General features: G+C 55.1%; 1 protein-coding gene across 1 annotated transcript in view; it reads right to left on the bottom strand.

The window, feature by feature from the left end:
• Positions 1-781: 781 nt before the first annotated feature.
• Positions 782-11752, bottom strand: part of GRIN2D (glutamate ionotropic receptor NMDA type subunit 2D) — a 33516-nt gene continuing 22545 nt past the window's right edge. Inside the window, 5 exon segments of the mRNA XM_030297621.1 lie at positions 782-1431; positions 1434-1553; positions 1556-2123; positions 2315-2547; positions 2772-2959. Coding sequence (XP_030153481.1) covers positions 782-1431; positions 1434-1553; positions 1556-2123; positions 2315-2547; positions 2772-2959 — 1759 coding nt within the window.

Below are 11752 nucleotides of genomic sequence, written 5' to 3'. Positions count from 1 at the left end.
GAGGGTTTGGCCCGATGTTTGTTGGGATCAACGCTAGGACAGGGGGAGGCGGGGCTTCCGTTGGGAGTGTCCGAGGTCAAAATTGGGAAAAGCGACCTAGGGTGGGGAAAGGAGGAGGGTGTGTCACGGTATGACGTCAAGGGTCACAGTCTGGTCGGGGCACAGTCTGGGATTCGGGTCACAGTTTGGGGTCAGGGGTCACAGTCTGGGGTCGGATGACCATTTTTAGGGGTCGGAAGTCACAGTCTGGGGTCAGGGGTTTCTGTGCGGCGGGGCCAAGGTCTGGGGTCACAGTTTGGCGAACGCGTCTCACAGTTTTGAGTCCCAATGGATGAAAGGTTAAAAACGGGCTTCCCCGGAGGCGTGGCCGGGGCCGGGGAGCTGCACAGTGATGTGGGGGCCACGGCCCCGGGCGTGGGGGTGGGGCGCGGGCGCGGGCGCGGCGTGTCCCCACCCCCTCCCCCACCTCCCGCCCCATCTGGTGACGTTAAAAAGCCCTTGTCGGGTTTAAAAACAAAACAAAACAAAAACAAACCTCCAGTGGGCTCCGAGACCCCCACCCCCTCCCTTTCAGGCTGGGTGAGATTTGGGGGAGGGGGGGCCAAATCCCTTCCGGCTCTTGGTGCCCCCAAAGCGACGGGGCGCAGGACGCTGCTCCAGGCGGGGTCCGGCCAGGTCCAACTTTTCCTTCCCAACCCACGCGGGTCCTGTCTGTTGCGCGTGCGCCCTCGGGCCGTGGCCTGCGCTGACCGAGGGGGCGCCGGGGGCCCCCTGGGCCGCGTCATACCTCGGACTCGAGGCTGGAGAAGTGCGCCGAGCCCCTGCGGGTACCCAGGTCCCCGCCCCGGTGTCTCCGGTGGGGCGCGGCGGGCAGCGGCGGCCCCCAGTGCGCGGCGTGCGGGCAGCGGCGCGCGTGGCGGGAGGGCCCGGTGAGCCTGCGCGCGGGGGCGGCGCGGGGACACGAGCTGAGGTCCTCGAGCGAGCGCGAGGTGGGCGCCGGCGGCGGGAGGTCCCAGCCCCCCGCGGCGCGCCGGTGCCGGTGGTGGTGCGGGGCGGCGGCGGGCGCGCGGTGCGAGGCCCGCGGGCGGTGAGGGTGCGGCCGCGGACACCCGCAGCGGGCCCGGCGCCGGGGCGGGGGTCCGGCGGCCCAGGGCGGGGGCGGCGGCGCCCACCAGCCGCCGTCCAGGCCGTCGTGCGAGCAGCTCAGATGGCGCGGCGGCGGCAGCAGCTCCAGGCTGGCGCAGTGACGGCAGTGCCAGGCGGCTGGACCGCTGCGCGGGGGCAGGTAGTCCCAGCTGCCGGCGCGCCAGCCCCCGAGCTTGTCGACCGACCAGTAGCGGCCGGGCGGCGGCCCGAGGCGCTCGGCGTACGGGTAGGGGAAGTCGGCGAACCACCAGGGCTCCAGGCCGCCCAGCGACGCGCCGCCCAGGCCTCCGAGTCCTCCGAGTCCGACGGCGACGGCTCGAGGTCCAGGTAGGGGCAGGGGGGCGGCGCGGCGCGGCACGGGGGTGGCGCGGCCTGGGCCCCGCCGCCCGCGCCCCCCGCGCCCCCGCGCCGCCCGCGCCGGGCCCCAGTAAGGGCTGGCTCTCGGGGTCGGAGCGCGGCCAGCGCGCGGGCGCCGGCGGGCTCTCGTCCTCGTAGGCCAGGCGGCACAGCGGCGGCCCGACGGCGGCGGCGGCGGCGGCGGCGGCGGCGGAGGCGGGGGGCGCGGGCGGCGACGGGAAGCCGGGGAAGGCGCCGGAGGGGGGCTCGGCCGGCTCCTTGTCGCGCACGATGGCGAAGTAGGAGGGCGGCGGCTTCTGCGGGGGCTGCGCGGCCGGCGGGGACAGCGGGCGCCCCGCCGCGCCCCGGGGCGCCGCGCGCGCCTCGCCCACGCCCAGGCCCTGCGGCTCGATGGGGCCGTAGTAGCGGTGGAAGCCGTCGGCCAGGCCCGCGCCCCCCGGAGGCCCGGCACCTTTGGCGCGGCGCCAGCGGTCCACCGCCGCGCGCTCGCGGGGCACGAAAGGCGCCGGGCCGGGCGCGGGCCGCGCCGCCGGGTACGCGGGGCTGGGCAGCGGCTGCGGCGGCGGCGGGGGCTTGGCCGGCGGCGGGGCGGCCTCCGCGCTGCAGCAGCTGTACATGCCCTGCGGGGGGCCGTGAGAGAAGCAGGGTCAGCGAGTGGGGGGCGGGGGGGGGGGGCGGCGGGGAGATGCCCGGGACCGCCCGCCTCCCCTCCAGCCCTCCCGCCCGGCCGGGACCTCGACCCAGGTGTCTCCCACTGCGAGGCATCCCTGCCTGCCTCCCCGCAGCCCTGCCTGCCTCTGTCCCCGCGTACCCTGGAGAAGGCCAGCAGGAAGTCCATGCGGTGGGTGGGCCCCAGGCAATGCCGCAGGCGCCAGTACACCAGGTGCTCCCAGGCGAAGACCAGCAGGGAGAGGCCCATGGCCACCAGGAGCATGTAGAAGACCCCCGCCATGTTGTCGATGTCCAGCTTACTGCTCATCACCTCGATTTTGTCGTTGTGGCAGATCCCGGAGAGCCACAGCCGCTCCAGCATCTCGATCTCATCTGGAGAAAGGGGGCAGGGGGCACGGGTCAACTTCCAGGGGCACCCTCCTCGGACCCTCTTCTCTGATACAGGAGTCTAGGCGCCCGGCCCTCTCCTCCCTTAGACCCTGGTGTCCTGATCCTCATCCCCTCCTGCTCCCGCGACCCAGGACTCTGGCCCCCACCCCCACCCCCACCCCCACCCCCACGCCCCACCCCCGAGGCATCCCTGTGCGCAGCCGCACCGTCCCCCAGGAACTGCAACAGAGCCAGGTCGATCGGGCGCTTCCAGCGGGAGCCCTTGTGCAGGGCGATGCCGTAGCCCGTCGTGGCAAAGACCTTGCCCGAGCCGATGGTGACCAGCTTGCAGCCTTCATCCTTGCGGGCCATGTAGTTGAGCACAGCCGCATCATAGATGAAGGCGTCCAGCTTCCTGGGGAGGGGGTGGGCAGGGGGCATGAAAGGCAGGGTCAGTCCCACCCAGATGCTCTCACGGCCCTCCCGGAACCCCCTCTCACCCCTAATAGCCTCCAACTGCCCCACAGCCTGACTGGTGGTGAACTCCAGGGCAAGCCACCGCACCTCTCGGTGCCGCCTCCGTTTGGAGCTGCAAAGTGGGGACAACATCAATACCTCCCTTCCACGGTTGCCGCAAAGGTAAGTTGATGGCTTGGTGCAAAGAAAGTGCTGGAGAACGTTATGTTCAGCCTTCACCGCAGCCCTCCAGAGAAGGTTCTGGATACTCCTCCATTCTACAGAGGGCTGAGGCTCAGACAGGGGACTCCTGCAAATCATAATAACGCTAACGATCGCTTGTATCGTGCCGGGCGCCGTGCCATCGGCGGTAATAACACGTTCAAGGCTCTCAGCGCTCCTGCGAGGTGGAAACTTATCTCCATTACTCAGATGGGAACCGCAGGCCCAGACGCGCACCTTACTTACTCGGCGTGCCTCCTCCCGCTAGGCCCCCAGTTTCTAAACCTTGAGACGAAGACAAGCAGGGAGAGAGAATTCCCCCTCACGGATGAATACACCATGGCGCACGCGCCCCGCGTCCCCTCCTTCGCAACTGCCGCCCTCCGTACTTCTGTGATTATCCGATGAACCCCAGCCTCTCCTCGGAGACTGCGAGCCCCAGCTGGGACACATTCCAAGCTGTGACTCAACACAGTTCCTGGCACACCCACAGGGGCTGTAAATATTTGTGGATTGCATGGATGAGTGGATAAAGAAGTCCACGCTGTGTCACTATTCGATGAAACAAGAGCTAGGCCTATGATCTGACATCAAGATGCCCAGGGCATATCCGTGAAGAAGAAAAGAAGAAAAGAAAAGAGTCGTAGAGGCCCATATAGAGCATAACTCCATGTTAATTTTTTAAAATTTATTTTAGAGAGAGTGCACGCGGGGGAGAGGGCCAGAGGGAGAGAGAGAGAATCTTAAGCAGGCTCTGTGCTCCGCGCCGAGCTGGACTGGGGGCTCGATCCCACGACCCTGGGATCACGACCTGAACTGAAATCAAGAGCTTGACGCTCAGCCGACTGAGCCACCCGGGTGCCCTTCCATATTAATTTATTATTTAAAATAAATGTTTGAAATGTTGATTTATTTTGAGAGAGCGAGCGAGCGTGGGAGGAGCAGAGAGAAAGGGAAAGAGAGAGAATCCCAAGCAGGCTCCGCGCTGTCAGCACGGAGCCCGTCGCGGGGGCCCGGACCCCTGAACCACAAGATCATGGCCTGAACCAAAACCAAGAGTCTGATGCTTAACCAGCTGAGTCAAATCTCCGGTAAAGCCCTCTCTACATCCTCACACATGAGCACATCAGTGCCTTGTGTACCTGCCTCTGTATGTGCAGAGAAATGAAAGAAAAGGGCAGAATTAGTCCGCAGACCCCAAGTGGGGAGACGGACAGCAGATCCCCTCCCGCCACCCGAACAGATTCCAGCCAAAGCAAACACTTGGGGGAGGGGGGGAGGCAAAGAATTTGAAGCTCTGGAGACGAGCAGAAATCTGGGGGAGGGCAGTCAAGATCCCACGATTGGAAAATGGGGTTTTATATGGATTCTAACAGGCAGGGAGATCCCAGCTGACATCTGGAAACTTTATATTTATATATATATATATATGTTGTGGTATATATATATATCACAACTGCCTTGTAGGCAAACTGTAATTTCCCTGTAGGTTTCTCTTTGTTTAGGAAAATGCCCTTGGGGGCGAAAGGTGAATCGCCTCCCTGTCTAAGTCGAAAGAACTGTAGGTTTCCAGAGTCAGGCTGAAGAGGGGGGATGGAGGGAGGGGCTTGAGGACTAGGGTAAAATGTCAGGAAGGTCTCCAGGGGTCCTTGCGGGGAGGAAGGGGGAGGTGTGGGAGGAGGTGGGGAGGGCAGGGAGGTGTGAGAGGCTTTCAGGAAGAGAGGATCTAAGAGCCTTCACTTTTAATCCTTTGCTTAGTCTTTTTTTTTTTAAGTTTATTTATTTATTTAGAGAGAGAGAGAGAGAGAGAGCAGGGGAGGGGCAGAGAGAGAGAGAGAATCCCAAGCAGTCTCCACACATCAGTGCGGAGCCCCACTCGGGGCTTGAACTCACAAAACGCAAGATCATGACCTGAGCTGAAGTCGGCCACTTAACTGACTGAGCCACCCAGGGGCTCCCTTTGCTCGGTCGTTTAAAAAAAAATAAAGTTTCTTTTTAAATGCTTATTTATTTTGAGAGACAGACAGAGCACAAGTGGGGGTGGGGAGGAGCAGAAAGAGAGGGAGACACAGAATCTACAGCAGGCTCTAGGCTCTGAGCCATCAGCACAGAGCCCGACGCGGGGCTCTTAACTCATGAGCCGCGAGATCATGACCTGAGCTGAAGTCGGACGCGCAACCAACTGAGCCACCCAGGTGCCCCGCTCAGTCTTTTTTAAATTTTATTTTAATGTGTATTCATTTTTGAGAGAGGGCATTGGGGGGCCCTGCATCTCTTTGCTTTCCTGTTTATTCCTGCCCCCCATCGCCAGAGGGATCTTAACATTTGAGTCACAGCTTCCGTGCCTTCTCAGCTCACTAGCCTCCGCTGTCTCCTCACTTCACTCAGTAACCGGGGGTCTCCTCGCATTACAAGAACCTATGGCGGCAAACAGGAAGTTCCTGGACCACTCCAGCACACTCCTGCCTCAGGATCTTTGCACTGGCTGTTCCCTCTGCTGGAACAGTCTTCTCCCAGATAGCCGCCTGGCTCCACCCCCTCACTTCCTTCAAGTGTTGGCTCAAAAGACACCTGTCTGAGCACCTTCTTAAATACTGCAACCCGTAGCCTCCTCCCTAGGTCTCCGAAACGCACGCCCCCGGCAGTATTTTTGTCCATAGCACGCATCCCCTTGTAACTATAATATGTTCTTGGTTCTTAAGTTTATGGTTCGCCCTCTTCCCACTGGGCTTGAAATTCCGTGAAGGAACAGATCTTGTCCGTCTGGTTCACCGCCGTAGCCACAGGGTCCGGAACAGCACCCGGCATACAACAGGTGCTTCACAGAGTGGCTGAACGAATGAATTCAGGCTGGTAGTTGATAATGTATATGTGTGCATAGACACATAGTTTAATGGATAGGAGGGGAATGAAAAATAATGCTTACTGTATGGAAAGGGGACATGAGGTTTCTTTTTGTTGCCCCCCCTCCCCCCCCAATGCGGGTGAGGAATTGAACATCCTTCACGGAATGGGCTTCCAGAAGTGGCTGGGAGGAGAAGCTGTGTTTCTTGTTTTATTTATTTTTTTAAGTTTATTTATCTATTTAGAGGGGGGAGGGGCAGAGAGAGGGAGGGAGAGAATCCCAAGCAGGCTCTGTGCCAAGTGGGGCTCGAACCCATGAACCCCGAGATCATGACCTGAGCCAAGATCAAGAGTCGGACGCCCAAATGACCGAGCCACCCCGGTGCCCCTTTTATATTTCTTTTTAAGGGGTGCATTTCCTTTCTCTTCTTGTGAGCCCCTGTGCCCTCTGTGGTAGGGTGGGCCCACGTTTGTGAGCCAGCCAAAACCATGTGAGGCCGCCAATTCCCTTGTACCTCTCTGTAGGGATGGAATTTTCTAGTGCTGTCCATGGTGGTAGCTGCTAGCCAGGTAGGGCTATTTGAATTTAAATTGGAATTAAAGTTTAAAAATTTGTTTCCGGGGCACCCGGTAGCTTAGTTGGTTTGAGCGTCCGACTTCGGCTCAGGTCACGATCTCACGGTCTGTGGGTTCGAACCCCGCGTCAGGCTCTCTGCTGACAGCTCGGAGCCTGGAGCCTGTTTCAGATTCTGTGTCTCCCTCTCTCTCTGCCCCTCCCCCACTCAAGCTCTGTCTCTCTCTCTCTCTCAAAAATAAATAAACGTTAAAATAAAGAAAGAAAGAAAAAGAAAAATTCAGTTCCTTAGTTACACCAACCACATTTCAAACGATCGCAAATTGGTGGCTACCACACTGGACTGCAAAAGTCGAGAACATTTCCCTCTCTCTCTCTCTCTTTATTTATTTAAAAAATTTTTTCATATTTATTTATTTTTGAGAGAGAGAGACACAGAGCCCGACACGGGGCCCGAACCCATGAACCTCGAGATCATGACCTGAGTGGAAGTCGGATGCGCAACTGACAGAGCCACCCAGGCGCCCCTATTTATTTATTTATTTATTTATTTATGGGGGGGAGGGGCGGAGACAGAGGGAGAGAGAATCCCAAGCAGGCCCCTTGCTGTCAGCGAAGAGCCCCACGCAGGGCTCGCTCTCACGAACTGTGAGATCACCACCTCAGCCGAAATCAAGAGTTGGATGCTCAACTGCTGAGCCCCCAGGCGCCCCGTAGAACATGTCTACCATTGCAGAGAGGGCTATTGGAGACCGATGCTCTAGGAACACGTATGTGTCTGTCCCCCAGACTAGAGTGGAAGGTCCAAGAGAGCATGGTGAAAGAATGTAATAGATACTTACTGGAGGGGCACCTGGGTGGCTCCATTGGTGAGGCATCCGACTTTGATTTTAGCTCAGGTCATGGTCTCACGGTTCGCGAGATCGAGCCCCATGTCCTGACAGCGTGGAGCCTGCTTGGGATTCTCTCTCTGCCCCTCCCCTGCTGTCTCCCTCTCTCAAAATAAAAATAAATAAACCTAAATAAATAAATAAATAAATAAATAAATAAAATCCTTACTGGATGAATGGATGAATGTCTTTTAACTTTCATATCATTAGGGGTTATTTTTTAAGGGAGATGATAATTCAGCATTTGTTTTCCTTGTTTCTCTCCATGTATATGATACATATACACGTGCATACATATATACGACCACTCTAAGAAAAAAAAAATACTGACATTGGGAATTCCGCAACAAAAATGGTCCAGGCAGATCACCTACAGTGACGTTCATAGCCAAAAACCCCACTCGTGTAATCACAAGCCCTCCGCTTCCAGAGTTTTGGACTTCCCTCCAAAATATGAACAGACAAAAACAAAACAAAACAAAAACACACGTATGACCAGACTTCTAGGGATTACTAGATATCAGTAAAGCCTAAGGAAGAAAGATAGAAAGGAACCCAACAAATGGGAAGGGGCGGCGAGGGGGAGACTTGGAGCAAACAGATTATGCAGAGAGGAGAAAATGTGAAAAAGACAAGATACTGTAACTTCGAACCATGCGTATTATAAAATAGGACACTATAAATAATACTATGAAATTTAGAAAATAGTATAAAAATTCAGGGATAAAAAAAAAAGAGTTCTTGGGAGGGGCACCTGGCTGGCTCGGTTGGAGGAGCATGTGACTCTTGATCTCAAGGTTGTTAGTTCAAGCCCCACATGGGGTCTAGAGATGATGAAGAGACATAAGTAAAGTTAAAAAAAAAAAAGAATTCTTGGAAATTGAACATATACTCACAGAAGTGAAAAGCTGAATCAAGAGTGGAAGATAAGGTTAGGAAGAGCTCTCGGGAAGTAGAGCGGAAAGATAAAGAGCTGAAAAAATAAGAGAATGAAAGGAAGAGACAGTTCAGGAAGCCCGATATCAAATTAATAAGAGTTCCAGAGAGAAATGGAGGGAGGGGGGAAATCACAACTAAAAGAAATCAAGGAAGTTTCCCAGAATAAATGACAGGAGGACACCCTTGAGAGGTCCAGCGATGAAAATGAACGAAGACGCTTCACTGAGAAATGTCAACACACTGAGAAGAAAAACAGGAGACACACAGGCTTACGGATCACAATGATTTTGGATTTTTTACCAGTAACGCTGGTAATTAGCAGACAACAGAGCGACGCCTTCAAAATTCTAGAGGAAGGGTGCCTGGGTGGCTCAGCCGGCTAAATGTCTGACTTTGGCTCAGGTCATGATCTCGAGGTTTGTGAGTTCGAGCCCTGCGTTGGGCTGTCTGCTGTCCGTGCAGAGCCTGCGTTGGATATTCTCTCCCTCTTGCTTTCTTTCCCTGCCTCGTTAGCTCGCTCGCTCTCTCTTTCTCAAAAATAAATATTAAAAAAAATTAGAGAGAAAATGACCTCCAGCCCAGAATTTTATACCCAGCCAGAAGGCCTACCAAGACTAAAGATGTTTTCGACATACAGTGTCTCTAAAATTTTACACACACACGCACGCACGCGTGTGCGCCATGTGCCTTTTGTCAGGAAGCTCAAAAGAACAAGAGAGAAAAATCCAGGAAGAGTGAGGTTTAGGATGTGACCAGGGGACCGGTGAAAGGATGGGGATAGTAGCTATGCAGCATGCCGGAGCAGGTCAGAGGCCACGAGGGAAGCTTCGTCAGTATGGTGAAATTAACAGAGTACCTGATGCAAATGAGCATGTGAAGAAGAGATTGACATAGTTAAGAGCATTTTGAATTAACAAAGAAAACTCAGCCACTAAGCAAGTGGGGAAAAAAAAAAGAAAGACAATGATTAACTCCAGGAAAAACAAAGAATTGTGTAGGAGAGGAAAGTAATCATGGTTTACTACTTCTAGCAGCTGTGGGAGCATTTACACAGTCATAACATATAAACACTGCATTTTCATCTAGCCAGAATCACAGTGTGGGAGGCTGGAGTAATTTGAATAAGAGTATGAGTATGTGTCTCCCATAGTAAGAAGTGAATGGAAAATACCCGAAATTGAAAAATCAAGAGGTAGCCATACAAACACGGTATTTCGAGACAGGGACACAAACAGCAAAATGATACAATAAATGAGGTAAACGCAGATTGCTCTGGGGCGGGCGAGACGGGAAGGGTAGGCAGATGGGACACTGTTGGCTTTCGCTAAAAAACCAGAGAGATCTTGTATTTGACTCTGCAAACTATGTGGATGTCTAACTCCGATAAAAATAGAACTAAGGGGGGAAAAGAGTAGAAAGGAATACTGGGGAGAAAAAGAATTCTGCCGAAGCAGGAAGTCAGAGCGAGAGGTGACAGTGAGAAACGCAAGATATTCTTTGTGAGTCCAAGAGGCTTCTGGGGAGGGGCACAAAGAGGGTGATTCTGGGATTTTTGCTGCCCACCCGAGGCAAGGTAGTGTAGTGGTGGAGGGGCTGGGCTCAGAATCCAATGGCCAGGGTTCAAATCCGAACGCTGCCACCAGCAGCTGTGGGACCTTGCTACGCCTCAGTTTCCTCATCTATAAGATGGGAATGATAATCTTCACCTCTAAAATATCATGGGTTGAGGGGCGTCTGAGTGGGTCAATCGGTTGAGCGTCCATCTTTGGTTCGGGTCATGAGCTCATGGTTCATGAGTTCGAGCCCTGCATCGGGCTCGCGGCTGTCAGTGCAAGCCCACTTTGGACCCTTTGTCCCTCTGTCTCTCTCTGCCCCTCCCTCTCTCTCTTAAAAAAAAAAAAACACAAATAAATAAATAAATACGGGCGCCCAGGTGGTTCAGTCAGTTAAGCTTCTGGCCCTTGATTTCAGCTCTGGTCATGATCTCACGGTTCACGAGTTGGAGCCCCACATTGGGCTCCGCTCCGACAGTATGGAGCCGGCTTGAGAGTCTCTCTCCCTGTCTCTCTGCCCCGCTTATGCTCTCTCTCTCTCTCTCTCAAAATAAATAAACTTGAAAATAAATAAATAGTAAACATTAACAAAAAAAAAAAAATGAAGTCTTATGCGTTGAGTCACCTCTCCCAACAGTTGTACATGGAAGTCCTGCCTTAGTTGGAGGTCGGGTCTTTACAGAGGTGATCAAGATAAAATAAGGCGGGCCCTGATCCAACAAGACGGGTGTCCCCACAAAAAGGGGGGAATTTGGACACTGAGACGCGGAAATGGAAGACGACGTGAAGACACGGTGGGGAAGATGCCCAGCTACGAGCCATCGGAGTTCCTTCCCTGGCCCTGAGAAGGAACCCGGAGCACCGGGAGCCTCCAGAACTGTGAGGCCACAGACTTAACGGGAGCCCCAGAAAGCTGAGAATGACCTAATTACATGAGTTAGAGCAGAACTTGATGTCGAACAAACACTAGAGTAAATGAAAACGAGATGGGAAGGATCCAGGCCTTGGCAAGGATACGGGACCAGAGGAATGCGCTGCCGGTGTGGAAGTTGACCCAACCACTTTGGCAGATGTCTAGAAGCATCCTTCCTTCCTTCCTTCCTTCCTTCCTTCCTTCCTTCCTTCCTTCCTTCATTTATAAAGTTTGTTCATTTATTATTTCTGAGAGAGAGAGAGAGAGAGAGAGAGAGAGAGAGAGAGGGAGCGCACAAGCAGGGGAGGGGCAGAAAGAGAGAGAGAAGCCAAAGCGGGCTCCGAGCTGTCAGCACAGAGCCCGCCGCGGGGTTCGAACTCACGAACCGTGAGATCGTGACCTGAGCCGAAGCCGGACGCTCCACCGGCTGAGCCACCCCGGCGCCCCAGGGAAATATCTTTTAAAAGCTAAGCATACACCTCCCTATGTCCCTGTCGTTTGCGCCCATGCGTGTTGACCCAAGAAAAATGCATGTGTACACCCCCCCAAAGACTTCCACAGGGATGTTCCCAGTAGAGGGGGCGCCGGGGGGTGGGGGCGTTGAGTTAAGTAGTTTCAGCGCAGGTCATGACCTCACAGTTTCTGAGTTAGAGCCTCGCCTGGGGCTCTGCGCTGACAGTGTGGAGCCTGCTTGGGATTCTCTTCTCTCTCTCTCTCTCTCTCTCTCTCTCTCTCTCTCTCTGCCCCTCCCGTACACACACACACACACACACACACACACACACACACACACACACTCTCCCTCTCAAAGTAAATA

The sequence above is a fragment of the Lynx canadensis genome, chromosome E2 (genome assembly GCF_007474595.2).
Source record: "Lynx canadensis isolate LIC74 chromosome E2, mLynCan4.pri.v2, whole genome shotgun sequence".
NCBI lineage: Eukaryota > Metazoa > Chordata > Mammalia > Carnivora > Felidae > Lynx > Lynx canadensis.
Note: the sequence above shows the minus strand (reverse complement) of the source record. Positions and strands in the feature narration are given on the sequence as shown.